This window comes from Buteo buteo, chromosome 25, assembly GCF_964188355.1.
Source record: "Buteo buteo chromosome 25, bButBut1.hap1.1, whole genome shotgun sequence".
Classification (NCBI taxonomy): domain Eukaryota; kingdom Metazoa; phylum Chordata; class Aves; order Accipitriformes; family Accipitridae; genus Buteo; species Buteo buteo.
Window position 1 is genome coordinate 7,619,100 of NC_134195.1, and position 18,544 is coordinate 7,637,643.

At 43.0% G+C, this 18,544-nt stretch overlaps 1 protein-coding gene across 1 annotated transcript in view; it reads left to right on the top strand.

Annotated features, from left to right (window-relative positions):
• AFF3 (ALF transcription elongation factor 3) overlaps window positions 1–18,544 on the top strand; it is a 383,003-nt gene that overhangs the window by 255,203 nt on the left and 109,256 nt on the right. Inside the window, exon 9 of the mRNA XM_075057215.1 lies at window positions 4,421–4,472. Within this exon, the coding sequence (XP_074913316.1) occupies window positions 4,421–4,472 (52 nt within the window). The remainder of the gene's footprint in view (window positions 1–4,420; window positions 4,473–18,544) is intronic.

Genomic DNA, 18,544 nt, shown 5'->3' on the forward strand with positions numbered 1-18,544 from the left:
TGTGGGCAAAACAGACTTGACTTGGGGAAATCAGTTTAATTTATTAACAATCAAATTAGAGTAGGATAATGAGAAATAAAACAAAATCTTAAAAACACTCTCCCCCCACCCCTCCCTTCTTCCCGGGCTCAACTTCACTCCTGGATTCTCTACCTACCCACCCCTAGCAGCGCAGAGGGATGGGGAATGGGCATTACAATCAGTTCATCACATGTTGTCTCTGCCACTTCATTCTCCTCAGGGGGAGGACTCCTCACTCTTCCCCTGCTCCAGCGTGGGGTCCCTCCCATGGGAGACAATCCTCCATGAACTTCTCCAACGTGGGTCCTTCCCATGGGCTGCAGTTCTTCATGAACTGCTCCAGCGTGGGTCCCTTCCATGGGCTGCAGTCCTTCAGGCACAGACTGCTCCAGCGTGGGTCCCCTGTGGGGTCACAGGTCCTGCCAGCAAACCTGCTCCAGCGTGGGCTCCTCTCTCCACGGGACCACAGGTCCTGCCAGGAGCCTGCTCCAGTGCGGGCTTCCCACAGGGTCCCAGCCTCCTTCGGGCACCCACCTGCTCCGGCGTGGGGTCCTCCCTGGGCTGCAGGTGGAGATCTGCTCCACCGTGGACCTCCATGGGCTGCAGGGGGACAGCCTGCCTCACCATGGTCTTCCTCACGGGCTGCAGGGGAATCTCTGCTCCGGCGCCTGGAGCACCTCCTCCTCCTCCTTCTTCACTGACCTGGGGGTCTGCAGGGTTGGTTCTCTTACATGTTCTCACTCCTCTCTCCAGCTGCCATTTCTGTGTCCCCTGCAACTTTTTTTCCTTCTTAAATATGTTATCACAGAGTTGCTACCACCATCACTGATGGACTCACCCTTGGCTGGCAGCAGGTCCGTCTTGGAGCCGGTTGGCATTGGCTCTGTTGGACATGGGGGAAGCTTCTGGCAGCTTCTCACAGAAGCCACCTCTGTAGCCCCCCCACTACCAAAGCCTTGTCACACAAACCCAATACAGGATGTGAGAAAATGCTAGCAAATGACTCTATGTGGGAAAGAAAACTAGTGGTCTATGTATTGTGTTATCCAAATGAACATCTTCTGAGTCCCAATTAGCTGTTATTTCCCATTGCACCATACCTTCTTTGGAGTGGCTCTTGAGCCTGTCATTTGCAATGGTTTTACTCCAGCTGCAAACATTGTCTTTCTCATCGATAACATTTGCATTTCTCTCATCCTTCTCCCACAAGGAAATTGAACCATTTAAAAAGCTGTGATGGCTGAAGTTACACTGCTTTGTCACAATAAATATTATTTATCCCTGTTGCCCAGAAAGGGAAACTTGGCCTGGTTAGATTGAGTGATTCACCCAAATTCCAACTCAGAGGAGAGAACTCCTCTGGCCACCCACTATTCAATGGGGAAATCCTACAAAAGTTCATTTGAAATTTATTTTGAAATGAGAGAAATCTGAACACATCTCCTCTGCTTGTATCTAAAAAAGATCAGGAAGGGAGTTGTGTGAGATGAGGTAGAAACTAGCAAAGAATTCCCAGCTCTGTGGCTAAGGAGCTGAGGACTGATGGTTTCCACTGTGTGTTTCTGGAGGTGTGTGTATGCATACACACACCAACACACAGACACACACGTCCGCACCCATTTCAGGAGACATACACAGTGCTTAGCACCTGAAATAAAGTGTGCTAACAGCAGCCCCATAGTGAGATGAGTAGCGTATTCCTTGTCAATTCCAAAAAGACTAAGAAAAGCAAAGGATGACACAGATTTGCCCACAAGAAGAAGCCAGAGCTAGAGAGGATTTAGCAAGTCGGCAAATTCCAGCCTCCCACAATGGTACCTGCACGCATTTGGCAGGTTACATGGAAAATGGAAAGCAAATCTTAGTCTAGCCAAGAGTGAGTGTGAAAAAAACATGTTGTTCTGACAGGTAATTCCCTTTTACATATGCTTATCCAAAAATCTTATCTGTACTGTATCTGTGACATTCAACTATGCTTAGTCTATACACATTTTTAAAATTTCTATGATTCAGTCAAGTGAGAACAAAGTTGGTAAGAACTGATAAAGCATTAATGGGCAGATTTTCTACTCTGATAGGCCGGACTGATGCGTTTCTACCATCTGTACAGGCTTCGTCCTCCCTCTCCACACAGAAGTATGTTAAGTGACGATTAGCATAAAAGCAGCTGCAAATGCTTACTGTAGGATAATTCATTAATATCCAGTTTGGTTAAATCACAGAGATTCCCTTTTCTCTCTCCTCACAGTACTTAGGCTGTTTCCCTTGTTGCTGCATTAACATACATTGCTGAAAGTAGAACTGATGTGAACTCTGCTGGCAAAGCACTCAGGAATCCATATTCCCTCTCACACTCAAACAAACCAGTGTTCATGGTAATAATTCATCACTTACAAAAAGCCTAAGTTACAAATAGAAAATCTTTGAATATATGCCAACTGTTACTATTGGTTTCTTGTTCCAAATTACCGTAATGCAGATGAGCTCCAGGGCTCCAGGCACCCTAAGGCTGAAAAACATATACAACAAAAGCAACAGCTTTCTAGCCAGCAAGTTCATCATCTGGATATATGTTCTGAGGTCTCTGCTAAAAGTGAAAAGTGTCCTAGAGATTATGGAGTGGATGTATTCCATCCATCCTGCGTGGATGCCCTGCTTGTGCCTAAATTTTATGTGCTGTGCCTAAATTTTGTGTGCTGCCCTCCTACAGTAAATGCTTAGCTTCCTTAGAGATCCACAGAGAGGCAACAGTGTTGCTGAAGTCATCCAGAGTTTCCCCCATCCTGTTCACTAAGGTTTGGGCACCTGAACTGGGTAGCCACAAACCCTTCCAGAGAGGAGGACAAGATCTAAAAGCACCACATTAAGGTGTTTGCAATACCCAGAAGCTCCTCTACGAGACACTCGCTTCCAGAAGGTCACTGTCTAGATTAAGTCCTTCACCTTGCTTCTGTACAGCAGCTGAAGGACACTGGTAGCAAAACCCTGCCTCTTCTGAAGGGACAGCAAATTTTCCAGAGGTGCCTCTTACAGCTATCGCTGGCACCCCAACACTGTATGGACGGAGGGTGAGGACTTCGTCAGCAGTGAATGGATGAAATGTAATGCTCATGTGCATGGAATAGGTTGGGAGCTGATCCAAAACCCACTCAACTGAAGTCAATGAGCAGAAAATCAGACAACACCGAAACAGCCTGACCAAAATAAGCACTTCTCACTTTTTTTTTTTTTTTCTGAAGGCACAGGTGGATTTTGGTTTAACGAACCTCATTAAAAGGTAATGGAGAAAAACACATCTATCAGTAAACCAGTCACACTCAACCTCTGTGCCTCCTTGTCTGCTAGGCAACATAAACTCCTGTGTAGACAGCTATTAGCATCCAGTGACACACAAGAGGAGCAGCAGCTGCACAGTTGCTAGGTCCAGAATTCAAGTTCAAGGTGATTCAAGCAGAGTGTACCCTATACATCCATGGTAGAGCTAAACAAAAAACTTACGCTGAAGTGCAGCTCTCTCAGGTTACTCGGAGAGCAATAATTACAACGACATCAGCCTTACTTTGGGGGGGGGCAAGAAAGGAGGGAGAAGGACCTGGCCTGACTTAGCAGAAGGAGTACCACCCCATCAGCTAGCAGCCTGCTTCCATGGTGTCTGTGCTACGTAACTAAGTTGTGTTGGGCAGATAGATGATTTTGGACCCAAGAAGGGGATCGTCACAAGCCAACATGCTATGCCAGGACCCGTGTGAGTTGTAAGGAAGTGTGAAGAGGCATCCCTTGGGCCTCTGATACTTCTCAAGCATGTGGGTACCTGACTGTCCCTGGGGTTGAGTGCCTGAGCCAAAATACACAGCATAGCAAAGGGGGCTTTCCCGGCCCCCACTTACAGGAGCTGAAGATCGGATCCTTAATCTGACAAAATGAGTGTGAACTAAAACATCCGTTGGCAGAAGTGTGTCCTAATCACTGTCTTACCAGGTCCTGCTGATGCTGGTTTGCCTTGTATGAAATAATTACTGTTCCTGGAGCAGGGTTTTTGAGCATGTGCATGTTGGACGGGGTACACTCTCAATAGCAGAGCTGTAGGGCCCTAGAGAAATCCTTTCCATTGCTCCAGGGTCTGCTATCCCTGATAAAGCTTGTGTCCTCTAAGCAGCCTCTCTTGTGGACTTTCCTTGCCTGACATTTCCGGAGTCCCTGTGGCAGTGACAAGAAAAGTCAAGTCAGGGTTGAATCCCCGCTCGCAAATGCTCCAGCAGTGCCCCTGCAGCCCCGTGATCTGTCTGCAAGGGTGGCAAGAGTGGTCAGTGTTAGTAATGAATAAAGCGTTGACGTGTCTCATCTGAGCAGTTTCCATACTGACCCATTTCTGATGTCATTTTCTTCTCCTCTTTTAAAGGGAAAAGTGATGTAGAGCCAAAGAGTCCAGAGAAAAGCGCAACCCATACATCGTAAGTCATTTTTGCATTTAAGATTGGAGAAGGCAGCTGTGTTTTTATCAGATTTGTTGGGCAAAATAGAATTTGTTTGTTTTCATTACGATAAAGCTCTTTCACTGATGCTTTTCTTAAAACAGCTTTTTAGATAATGACTAAACATTAATTATTCCTAGAACTTTTGCGTGCTAGTAAGTCAGAGATCTTTGCAAGTGAAATGGTTCCATATCACGCTGAACAGATATGAGAAGATTTTTGTGGGTGTGTGAGGCTGGCCTTTACAACCTGACTTCAACGTTACCTTAATGCTGCCGGAGTTTGTCACACTTGCTAAAAAACATCATGTCACATATGCCTTTGATGTACTGATGTAATTTTAAAAGACTGCAGTCTGCAGCTTTGACTCTGAATTACTTGAAATCCAATTACAGCTATCTCTGGTCTCTCACGATTTTGTTGATGTTTTTGAATTAACAAAAGAAGTCAAGAAATAGATAGGAACAGGCACTTGTAATATATCAGTGTTCACCTTCACTCTAGTGCCACAATAGAGGCTTTTACCATTTTTAACTCTAGTATACAAAGGACTGAATTGTTTTGCCAACATAAACCAGTCTATGAAACAGATGGGCTGCAAGTTAAAAAAAAATAGCATCAGTCTCCCAAACTGAGCTAGATAAGTGAATTCCTTTAATAACTACCAGGCAGGAGCATTATGAATTCCTGCAAACCCATTCACCTTTTTAATCCCATTTGAGGGAGGGAAGTTCTTGTAACAGTCAGTCATGTGAATTTTAGAGTGCATCTTGCCCATAATTTATGTTTTCTGAGTCCTGTTATTTAAATTCAGAGCATTATATCATGTAAATCTCACAAGGTGTCACCATTTGTTACATGGCCAAAAGTAGTCACAGAAGGAGGTACAATAACAGTGATTTATTGTGGGATGTTTTGATTTCTGCTGCAACCACGCATTAAAAATCTTCTGGAAATGAATCTAGAAAAAGATTTGACATGGTGTAAGAAATGGCTTGTCCTGCAGATTGTGTTGTGGAATGTAATTACAGTATGTGAGCATATTTAGCCAAACTTATTAAATGAATTAAGCATTAGCAGCCTTATGCCTTCTGATAGTATGATTACTGGGAATGGTTAATAGAATGATTCCAATAATTATAATTTTAAAAAATAATATCGCAATAAAGACCGAAAGAAGAAGGGTTTTAATGCCATCTGGAGGTATTTTAGAGAAATGAACATATTTATTTTTTGCTGATATTTAGCAATATGTAAAACATAAGCCATCCTCCAAAGCTTTTTTTCTAGTTAGACAGTATTTTATTGGTGAGGAATGTTCTTTACTTTCCTTTCTTCTTCATTGGATTAAAATCCTGTAAGATCTTTGAACCCACAATAGGGTTATCTCTGAACCCATAATCTGGGTTCAGAGATATTCCCCAATATGTTTATGGTTTTGGTTTGAGACTACGTACTGTGTCATATAGAGTGCTTTATTAGATACAGCAGGCTTCAGAATCTGGTTAGGTGTGGAAAGTTCCTTGCCTAATAAGAGATCTTAGTACAACCTTCTGAAACTGTGCTGTCTACTAGATATAGTATATTTATAATGCTTATCTTTAAAGTGTTACTATATGCTAAGGCTACCCCACAGCAGATATTGGTTCCCAGAGCAATTTTCAGCAGTAGAAACGACTGGTTACCACTGATAAATGACTGTGTCCAGGAAGCAGAGGCCCCTATAGTTAGAGAAATTGTTTGTGTGAAAAAAGAGGCAGCAGAGAAAGGAGGAGATGAGATGAAGGGAACCAGCAAGTGCTGTGCCAAAAGAGGAGGAAGAAAATGAGAGGGATACAGCTAAGAAGGAGGAAAAGGAACTGCAAACACCAAATTTTCAGAAAGACATGCAAAACTGAGAGCAGTGGAAGAGAAAACCAGAGGTCAAACACTGGAAATGAGAAAGAAAGGAGAGCAATATAAGCAAAAGCTATTAGTAAACTAAAATATGTTACTGAATAGAGGGCTGGATACCTGAGTGTTACAGTGAAGTAAATTAACTCATGTTGATGTGTAGGTGCACACTGACGTCCCAGTTCTCTTTCTGCTACCTTCTGCTGGCATTCCCTGGGTTTCTTCTCTTTTCCACCTTCTTCTAGGACAGACTTTTATCCCTGGTTCTCAGGCAATTGTGAATACAGACTTCCTCTGTTCTTTTGGTGGTGTAGCAGCTTGCCCCTGTGCACAAGATGCACAACCAGCAGGACCTACAGCACACAGGGGACATGGATGCACGAATGCACGTGCCTGGGTCTGTCTACAGTAATGGACGTACTCTTCCTCCGCATACGTGGGGAAGACCATGCCGTTGCACAGCTGGACGAGAGGCCCAGCAGTGCCCAGGTCTGCAGCTGGGAGCCGGCGGGGGTGTGCAAGGGGAGAGGTGTGCGGGGGGACATGAACGCTGCCGGGGGGGTGAAAAAGCCTGGACCCTCTTGCGAGGTGTCACTCCGCTGAGAATGTCGAAGGAGTCCGGTTGGCATCTCCTGGCAGGGGTGCTAAAAAGGAGTGACATCGTTGTAGGAGAGGTGGCAAGTTCGGGCTCGACCAGGAGAAACTGCGGATTCATTTCACTGTGAATCAGTGTTTCCTTGTGAAAATGGAACAAACAGCAACAAAAAAAAAACCCACAAAGCAAGTCATGTTAGCCTAGACAAAAATAACAGAAGAGACAGGGAGGAGCAAATTAATGTTTCTTTCTTGCAAATGTCTTTTTTATTTTCCTCAGGCATGTTACAAGCCACACACTCAAGCCAAGCTTATATGACTCAATGGCAGTTAATTCATCCCTGGTGCAGATTTACTACCTCTATCCAAACATTATTTATGCAGCTTGAAAGGACAGGTTGATTACCCTCCTGAATCAGGCAGTGAGGCGCTTGTGAACCAAGCATTTACATGAAGTCTCCCCTCAAGACATTCCTCCTGCATTGTCCACTGGGCTCCAGGTCCTCAAAACCAGATATAACCCTGTGACCTGGAGCCCTGGGGCCAAAGGTGCTACCTGTAACCTCCGCGAGTATAGAAACCTAGAGTGCAGGACTGTGGTGGTCTGTTCGGAGGGGTTTGGGTACGGTAAATGCATCGTTCTGAATAGCATTATGCATAGGGGTTTTTCCCTGTATGCATTAACTCCCTAGATAGACTTGGTACGACATAGCTGTCCACTGAGAATAATATTAAACATTAGGAAACTGGTATGCATTAGATGATCCACATTAATTGATGCAGCATCCTAATGAGGCAGATAAATAAGGGCAGTTCTTACAACGCTAGAGATAACTGAGATGGATGTAGGAGAATGAGAATGATGCAAAAGTGGGGAGGAAGTCTGAGCAGAGCTGTATTCTTTTGCACAATATTCTTATGGCCTTCGCCGCCTTGGCATGCACAGTAATCGCCTGAGCTGGCACTGAAGAATTGCAATAAAAGGTGCAAACAATACAAAGGTGTTAAGCTGTCTGGAGTCTTCCCCAGTTGATTCATGTTCCTTGTAATTGAATGCTTTTAAAGCCATGAGAATTCTGGATTTGAAGGGGGGTTTTGTTGTTGTACTCTTAATATATATAGCTCTCTATGGGTCATCTGGTTACAGCTTTGCTGAGCATTTCTAAACTTTTAGGGCTGTTCAGAAATACCCAGCAATGTTTTGTTCTTTTGGTTTTGTGATAAAAGGTTCAATTTTCAATTGTCAGAAAACTTTCACAGATTTTGTTAAAAACACATAAATTTTATTAAAATCCTTTCTCCCCCTGGTTTTACCAGTTATAGTCTGAAGGGCTGCATTAAGGAGTGGGAAAGGGATGAAGAAAGAGTGCTCTTTTGTTCTTTAATATTTTCAGATACAGGATTTTAGTCTGTCTTTGGCAAAAACTGGATCCTTCCAGTAAACCTTGGAATGTTGCAAATAAAACTTTTAATTCTATAAAACTTCTGTGCAAGGAAAAGTGTTTCCAAGCAGTGAACGTGTTTCAGAGAACCTTGTGGTGCCATAGAAACTCCTTCCCAAGCTGGGGGTCTGCGATCTTCCGTCCTCCTGTGTGCAAAATATGACAATAATTCAAAAATGGCACAAATACACAAAGCGCTCAGCAAGACTCCTGCTCTTGGGATGACTTTCGATGTACTGTCTGTTGTGATGTTCTTCAGTACCTTTGTGTTTGTAAATGATTTCCAGTTCAGACTACCCAAGGTTAATCATGCCTGACTGTGATTCACTGCTATGCATTTACCTCGACATTTCTACTGCACTTACTTAATGATATCAGGGCTAGCAACTAGATACCTCCGTGCTGTCTCTTTATTATCCCTCCCACAATTGTTTTCATGCTGAGCTGCTCCAGATTTTTCCCTCCCTTTTTACAAGAAAATTAACCAAGATTGAGGGAGGCTTTTATAATTTATGGCAGTTATGCAAGTTTTGTCCTTTGCTAATACTCTCTGAGAATCACAGCGATCTCGGTGTGTGTGTTTGCTTGTTTGCTTTTGCCAGGCAGAAATAGATGTTGGCTCTGTTCCTTCCCTGCACTGGTCCCCAGCATCACTTGGAGAACAGTTTGCTCAGGGGGATCTTCATTAACACTACTAAATTCAGCAGCTTCCAAGCTGCCCATTTGCAGACATTAGTGCTACAGTCTCTTGCCCATCCAGCAGCTGCTCATTGTTCTCATCACCCTGATTCTCCTTGAGGAAGGAAATAGGCAACGGGTACTTGGAGCAACGTCATTGTTGTTCTTGCTTGATGTGACCTACGTCTGTACTGGCACAAGTGTCATCTGTTGGTTTCTTGCCTTTTCTTCCTCTCTGCTGTCTTGCCCCTTGTATCTTCAGAGTAACTCACAGATAGTTATTCAACATCAAAAAACTCCTGCTGGTTTCGCCTTCCGCAGATAGGAAGACTGAGGCAGAGGCGTCGGTTACAAGGTGCCTCCAGAGAACAGAGACAACCAGTCTCAAATACAGGAGCTTGAGCACCAGCTTGAGCGAGTGCTGCCAACACACCGTCCAGGTCTTACCCCCAGGGAGCTTGGCCTCTCACATCTGGCTGACGCGTGGTCTTGACCTTAAGTCTCTCAGGCAACAGCTGCAACCTGATTAAGCACTGGAGTTTGAAGAGGAGCTTAAACCCACCCAGCTTCACCGAAAGGCCTGGTGCAAGCTATTTAAAGTTAGCCTTGGCTTTCCACCATCTAAAATAATAATTAGACCACCATGAAGACTATCTCATTGATATTTGTACAAAGTGTTGAAAAATGTAATGTTTTGTAAAAATGGCTAAGGATTACTCACCCAGAACACTAAAGGAAATGAGCAGTAGTTTAAGTTTTTAAAGACAGACTTGGGTAGTAAGTGGTAAATGTCCTGAGGAGTGCCAGGTGTAGGGAGAAGGGGAGAGTGGGAGCTGCTGCCTCTCCCAGGCACCCGCAGACCTGGTGAGCATGGGCAGCCCCTGTCCCATCACCAGTCCCCCATCCTCCGCCCAGAATGTCAATCTTGGGACAGGGGTCATCCAATGTAAATTAGAAGGATTTGGCTTTTGTCTTGTTGAACTGGAGGGAGGGATGGCTAATAGGGAAGGGGCAAAGCATGTAAGCTGCAGAGGAAAAAAAAAAACCTCCAGCGGTACATCTTCGATATCCTTCTGTTTGTTTGCCAAAAGGACCATGATGGGTCAAGTCAATTGAACCAGAAAACAGCTAACAAATGGGTCTGGAGGACAATGGAAAGGGTGAAATCCATGCAACTGTGGAAGTTAGTTCCAAGAAAAGGGCTGCCCAAACTTTTATGGGGTATAATCCACTTTTAGCTTTCAGATTAAGATACCAGGGCAACTTCCCAAACAGTCTTCCACAGCTCAAGTTGTGAGCATTTTAGACAGCAAGGACATCTGCAGCAGGCACATTGACCAATGATTTGGTGCCACCTCTTTTAGTAACGCCACAAGCTCTGTTGAGGGCCATCATGAGCATATCAACATGCTCATGAGCCACAGACGACCCTCCTCTGCCAAGAAACACAACTTCCAAGGAATGGTAGATGTTATGAAATTACGTCCATTATGTTAATTTTTGAGATGTATTGTTCCTGAAAACACCAGTGCTTTGATGGGTTTTAATGTACATCTGTGATGCTTCTGAGAGAAGTCTTGCACTCCATGCTTAAAAAAAAAAAAAAGGGGGGGGGGGGTAACCCTTTACTATGATGAATGAAGGCAGTGTTTTTCAGAGCGGTGGAGGTCTTGAAAACTGTGGAAGTGAAAGTCTGGTGTTTATCCATGAACCAAGTTGCTGGCAGAAGAAGAAGGCTGGCTTCATTGCACTGTTCCACCTGTTTACTTGAGCCTCGCCTTGCAGAGCTATCCCCTAACACTACCAGACTGTCACTTTGCTCAGCCAGTCCAGCAAGAACAGCTAAAATCTTAAAACGCACTCCTCAGCTCTCAAATTCTCATGAAAAAGTTCTTTTTTCTACTTTCTCCCCTGAAGAATTACCCTCAGTACATGTACAGACCATTTCTCTGTGTATTAAATATATAGACCGTTAAAAAATACAATTCCACCATAACTTCCCGCTCCAAGAAACAAAGTGATTTCACCTGTGGGATGATTCAGAGCCACTGCGGTATTGTCACAATGCTGATGTGAACCTTGCCTGCCAATTCCTAACCTTTTCTGAGCACAGATTTTTTGGATTTATGGTGTACAATGCTGCTGATAGTTCACAAAAAAATACTGTAAGTTGATACCAACAAATCTATTTTCTTCAAATGCTATACAGACATTTTCTTGGAAGCCATTTGCTCACATGGGTCTTGACTGAATTTGTCTTTGAGGTTTAGCAAAGTTAAGGAGGAAGAACGAATTGGGATTATTGGTGATTTTTTTTGCCATGTAATAATTATAGACACATAGCAGCCAAAGATGATACAAGTAAAAAATCTTTCAATAACATATAAAGTCATATAAAAAGATCTTAAAAACATGATGCCCATGAAGGCAGATGAGATGGGGCTTATTTGTTTGGTTTAGAAAGAAAACACCTGGAAGCCCAATCTGACCTTAATTGCAGCTGTGGTTTTCCTGGGACAAAATTTAGCTTCTGTTGAGTTCGAGTCAGACAAAAAAAGCTTTATCTGAGATGTCAACAGGAACAGGGATAGATGAATGCTAAATAAAATCACTACTGAGGTCTGGGGAAGTTTTGTGATTGACTTACATGGGGTGAGATAGGGCCTTCACCGTCCTATTTTTAAATGCTAGCCCTCTCTTTCACCAGATATAGCCAATAGCTTGAGATAACTGCCCTTATCGCTGCAGGGCTCAGCACAGAGTTTTATTTATAAAGTCCCCTTGATCCAAGCCCTCTTGTTTAGCACCTTCACCTTTACTATCTACCTGTACTCTGCACACCAGAGAGAAAAATGATTAGCCATGGGAAGCTACCCTCGTTTTGATGCCACCCTTGGCTCAAAGCTGAAGGGGAAAGTTGTTTAATGCAAAAGAAACCCTCACTTCAAAACAGCAGCTTTTGTCCCTTTGGAAAACTTAATATAATACTAGGCATTATTTCTAATTTTATACCAAGTCAAAAATGCTTCTGTAATGCTGGTGTTCGTTTAACGTCACTTAGAATAAAGCTGACCAATTTAACTGGCTAAAATACTGTCATGCTTGAGGAAATGTTTTCCTGTATTGCACCAAAAGCATGTTATTTTTCTCTTAGGCACTGTTTTCCTTGGACTTTGTCATTTGTAAGGGACTAATTGGGAATTTTGAATGTATTATATATTAGCTCTGAAAACAGTGGTTAAAGAGGGGTTGCCAGGAAAATCAGGAGATGCAAATACCTGGGAAGAAGTCTATTTCATTGCAAATGCTGCCAGGAAGGCAGGCACCATCGACCCCGCTCCGTATTTTTTCTCTGAAGAAAATGATAAATGGAAGCTCAGCGTCTCGCACGTTGGAGTCGCGATGTGCGTGGTGGTGTTTTTGCTGGGCTAAAATTCCTGGTTGCCAGGGTAACATGTTTTGGAAATCCTCTACCCTGGGCAAAAGCCGCTGCAACTCGAAACCCGCCAGGGCTGATGCTCAGCAGGGGCACGACCACTGCTGGGTACGGGGAGCTGCTGGCTTTGCCAAGGGATTCTAGGCAAGGAAACAAAATAAAATAGGTCCAAAAGAAGGGAAAGGCCATCGGGAGCGTTCGATACTTCCAGGCTCTCATAACCTGATTTTTTTTCCCACACCATCACCATGTCCCGTCAGCCAAAGGGCAGGGGGGTTACCTCGTCCCGGGGCTGAATCGCTGGGTGATGGAAAGATGAGAGGGGTGTGTGTGCCTGGAGGGTGGGAAGAGGAGGAGGGCAAGAAGGGGGAGAAAGAGAGATACAGGGTTCTGGCCACCTGCCAAGAAAAATAACTAACATTTTGCAAAAGAGAAATCCTAAGACTGAGGTCATAGTATGGAAAAAGTCTGTTTCACAGACTCTTGAGCCTGAATACAGGCCAAGTTTTTTTATGTTGGGTTTTTTTTTTTTTTTTTAAAAGCAGGCATCCTATTAACATTTGAACACTAAAGCTCGTCCAGGAATGGAAAGATTTTGGAATTTGAAGTGCCTTAGTTTTCTACTTTGTTGGTACACAGATATATTTTTTTAATTACAAGAAAGTGAGGTTTTGAATGAGAAGCTCCCTCATTTTGCTTTTAACTTATTTTACAACTATGAAGACCAAACTAAGGGAATCTAAAGAAATGCCTGTTTCTCCCACAGAGTGACCAACTCAAAAAAAAAGAGACTTTTCAAGCTTGGTGGACAACTTTTTATTTGCTGTGCAAAATACAGAAAGATACTGAAACCTGAAATGATGATGAATTTTCCTGTGTGGAAAAGTCCTACTGTTCAGCCATGAATAGCTATGATTTTTTAAACCTTTATAGTAGCAAGCTGACAGTTTCATGACAAATTACTTTTCATACCTAACTAAACAAATTATTGAAATTCTTCTGCCTTAATCTCTGGATTTGGATTAAATGTCAGTGTGGATATTTTTTAACTGGGGGAAAAAAATAACCCTTTGGATTTGTTAGGATGTTATTACAAGCAAGTTTTCTGGTCTTTGATTTGCTAAGCTACAACTGGAGTCTGCCTTCCTCAGGGTAAGAATATTTCCACATTATCATTTCACCTGTGGTATTATAAGAGGGAGAATATTATATCTCGGTGTGTATCTCTGCTTTGTGCATTCTGTTCTTTGTTTAGCATGCAGACAAGCTTCATCTCCCAAAAGAGATGTGGAATATATTTATTGGCAATTTAGAATTGATGATAGATTTGACAAGCAAGCACGGTGACACACCGAAGCTATCAAAGCTGAAGATGAATCAGGACAAAGGTTTGGATGAGGTATATTGTTCCTGAGATTCAAAAGGGTTATGCTTACAGATCATTCCAAAATCAAGGTAACTGTACCACTGACTTACAAAGATAAAAGCTAAGTTTTTTCCAAGAAAAAAAAACATGGTTTGATTGGCCCACAGACCTTTTATGGCGAAATAGTGCAATTACAGCTGGCATTTCTGCATGCTGATTTTTATTACTTTTGTAAGATATTTTGTCAGGATTCATTTGTGCTGATTCCCCCTTTCATGGCATAAACTGTAAGCAATTGTAGGTAGAGAGAAGGAATCTCTTGACATATTTCTTCAGAGATACACTCCAGGACGTGTGATAGATCAGGTATACTAAATTAAAACAGAACTGATCTGTTACCTGATAAGCATGTGGACTCACTATATATTCAATTGTATTAGAATTTAGTGCAATCGTGGGTGAAAATCCTGTACGTTCACCATCAGCTTTCCTACTATCAAAGCAAAACAGGCAAATCAGCACAAATAATCTCTTAAAAGTATATACAGACAAAGGATGAGCAAATTACCCTTTTGTACCTTGTTTGATGACCAATCTTTGTGCCATTTATAATGGCTGGAGTTTGGGGGGTTGGAGGGGGCCTTCTGTCCTGAAGTCCCCTAGGGAGATGAGGCAGGCAACCCTGCCTTGACATAGTTCGGATGGAGGCCCAGTACAGCAAAGAGCAAGGAAAAGGTCTGGTTGGAAACCCCAGAACATCACAGAACCTAACCTCAAAAATAATTTTCATCACTCTGGTCTGTACTGTTTTTAACTTTTGGACTTAAGAAAAAATTCACATAGCTGCTCATGTAAAATCCACGTTTTCCCCATAACTTATACAATAAATGTAATATGAGACACAAACTTTAATACTTGCAATCACTGTAAGCAACAGCAGTTTCTGTAGACTTCTGTGGAAGAAAGGATGAAGCCTTTTGCCACAAACTGTTAAAAAACCCTGGGCTCTTCCTCTGTCACAGAGTAGGATTTTGATCTCACAAATAATTATAGACAGGCATGATGCTTTCCAGCAGGACTTCTTTCAGCATTATTTTTTGAAAGACCAAGAGTTCCTGTGGGTATCTAGACTCGTGTTTATGCTGTGCTGCCCATCTCCAGTTAAAAAACATTTCCCTGTGTGCTGCATGCTTTACTGTGAGCAGTCTCAGTAAAGCAGGATGACTTGTATGTGTTGAAAAAGTGACCTGCTATAGAGTGACTGCACATGGAAAGACCAAGGGAAAAAAAAAAGAGGAACCTGTGTTTGTCAGGGCAGAGGTCTGCTTCTTTTCCCAATCCCTCACAGCTGCCACTAGCACACTGACCATCGTGTCCCGTGGCACAGTAATCCCAGAGCAGCTCCAGTGAGCGAGCGGTCCAGCACCGAGGCTGGGAGAGAGATGATCACTCAGGAGAGGCATCCTTCCCTCCTCTGAAAAACTTTACTTTTTCAGGCTTTCTATTCAAGGGGAAGAAGCCTCTCCCTGAGCCTTTCCCATAGGTTTCCTTGCTGTCTAAAAGTGGTTGGCTGATACCACTCTTCAGCAAGCATGCTGACATAAGGAGCCCTGCAGCACCTACACCAGCCTCCTGTGATTGATGCTGAGTAGCCAGGAGTCAGGAATCAGATTTCCACCTCTGCAGCCTGGGACACAGTGGAATAAAGAGAGAAAGGGGAAGATTAGAGGTATAGTAACAGAAGACTTGTCAGCCAGATGGGATTTTAGGAGTTTCATTATTACATGTAACACATAAGGCTAACCAAATACAAAGAGATACATAATACATGATGAGAGGTGGGCAGAAAGCTGGATGGTGAAGGTTAGATTGGTAGAAGGACCTAAAATATTGATATTATTCCCAACTTGCGTATATTTTCTTAAGATCACAGTAGGTGGATGTACTTAATAACTATGATCTTCCGGCATTATGGAAAGATTATAAAAAGCAACAGGCCTCCTTTTAAAATTATTTTGATTTATTTTTATCTAGCAGAAGTGGCCACGTACAGCTTTAGCATGATCCCATTTGGCTCTCTGACGTTGCAGAGCTATGAATTCACTGTGAGAAGAACAACTCTTTCTGTGCCTTGAAGAACATAAAAGCCTTGGTGTCTAGCTGGAAAGCAAATACCTCTTGCTCAAGCACCTTATGTTTTCCTACTTGAGAAAAATTAAAATCTCATCTTATTTCTTTGCATGCACTTGTCATCCCCCCAGAGTTTTATCCAAATAAATCTCTGGTTCTTTTCAAAGAACATCTTCCGTATGAGTTGCATTAGCTTTAAAGACTCACCAAGAACAGAACGGTCCAGGCTGACACTCTTGCTTTCCAACAGAGAAGCAACTGCATGAATCTTATCCTGCAATTCTGCAGCTCAGTTAATTAAGTATTTGATGTCCTAAGATGCTGCTGCCTCCCAAAGCCAAGGAGAGGGAGCCGTCAGGCCCTGTTCCCATCTTTGGCCACCAGACCCAGTGACGTTCGGAGACTTTCCACCCATCACACCATGTTACACAACGCTTCCCCTCTCCCCAGCCCACAGAGTCGATGAAATTAAATAGCATGAAAAATTAACCCCATTGTTGTTGGAATGCAGCTGGGTAATATGTGGCCTCATTTGCTGCTCCAGGAGAATACGCGTTTGCTGCTTTGGTAGTGAGGGTCTGTGGATGGGGCAGAGGGGAGCCAGGTAGCACAAACCCTGGGGAACACCTCTGCAGCCCCACATCCCTGCCTGCTCTCTGGCTATCCTCGGGCACCTCAGCCCCTATGCACAGGATGGTTTCTGATTTCTCTTTCCCTGTCTTGCTACCTGCTGTCCATCCCATGCCACCCACACCTTCTGCTTTTCTTTCCTTCCTTTTTCTTTCTTGCTGCACCCTTTCTGCTGCTTTCCTACCGTCCCATCCCTGGTTTTGTCAGGTTCATCACCCACAGCCTCATTTCTCCTTGCTTCTCACCTCTGCTGGCCATCCTCTTCTCTACTTTTGCCCCACAAAGCACGTCACCATGTCTCCTGAAAAACAAAAAAGAACAAAAAAGAGATATATGTAACAAGGCATACACAAATATACCCACAGCGGCTCAGGTTCCTGTTTTGGTGCGTATGCCTCATCACCTGCTGCTTTCTCCTTTGTCCCTTGATTCCTCCATCATGTCACTTTTGCTTCATGGTCAATCACTGGGCTGAAGACTAACTTTTAATTCCTTTGTCAGGTGCCCAGGTATTGCCCCAATCTTCCTTTGGGGCACATAGTTTTCCATTACTTCTCTTTTAAGAATCACCAAGAAAACAGAGAGAGAGAGATGTTAATATGGAGAAAAGTTTTACTTAGCTACAAAATGCTTTCCTTTTATAACTTTCAGCATGATTGGCAGATAGGTTTATTTAATCAAATTGCCTTTTCTGTCAGTGTATTATTTAATGAGGGAGTTCTTTTTTTGATTGCATAGGAAATGTGGAAGCATCTGAGAATTTCTGATGTGCTATTTACTCATCCATTATGTTGGGAATCAGTTTAATTTCAATGTCAGCAGTGGAATTAATAATCATAACAGTTATCTGTCACAGAATGATCTATTTGGGGATTTTCTCAGCAAACTAGGATATATCCCTCACCCTTTCATGAGAGAAGGAAGTTTTAAAAAATAAGTCAAATTTGAATGTGTTTTTGCTTTGATTATCCCTTCCAGGCTGATGGTAAAGGCACATGTTTTCATGCTTTAATTCAGCTTTGAGTCACTGATATGAAATCCTTTACTAGCGTAAATTATCCCTACTTTTTTTCCCACTTATTTCACTCTGAGTTTCTCAAACACTTCCATCAAGGATGGCTCCCCCATTAAAGTGCACTCTCCCTTCCTGAAAAAAAAAAAAAAAAAAGATAGTCCTAGCTTTCCAGAGATAATGCAAAATCCCCTTTAGGCAGTCATGTTAATTTGGGCTGGCTTCGTTATATTTTTGGTGTCGCACTTCACTGTCCCATGAACAGGCTTCCCGTGTGAGAGCAGAGGAGTGCTTGAGCAGACAGATGGACGTACGGACGTGAGGGAGGTGGATGGGGCCCAAATCTGGTTCTGCTCCCTTTAGGTTTCCTTCGGTTCTCTAGTTATGTGCAGCCCCACATAAGTAAATAACTGATAAATGAATAAAACCTTTCAGCTGCTACATTTGATAAGTACCAAGACTTTTTATATGACTCCAAAGTAAGGGCAGTAACTGTTAAATGAATTGCTTTTTAAATAAAACACAGAAGAGAAATTTTTAAATCCTTCATTGTTCCTTAAAATGTTTTAGTGCCTCATTAATTCTTGATTAGCCTGGTTGTTAAGAGGCCATTATTATGTGGTAATAAGGTGTAGGAAATTACCTCTAGGACTATAGTCTTGTCCCACAGATCTGCTACAGTTAGCACCTCATCAGGTGCTGAGACCAAGTGCCAGTGGCGTAAATTAGGGGTTCGCTGCCTGGTGGTGGTCCTGTGTGATGGGGTGTTTGCTGAGGTGATGTGAGTCCTCTGGTGCAGAAAAGTGGAGAAGACCTGACAAAATATAACCCTCTCAGCAGCCTCCTGTCCTTCAAGGGCTGCCCGGTCTT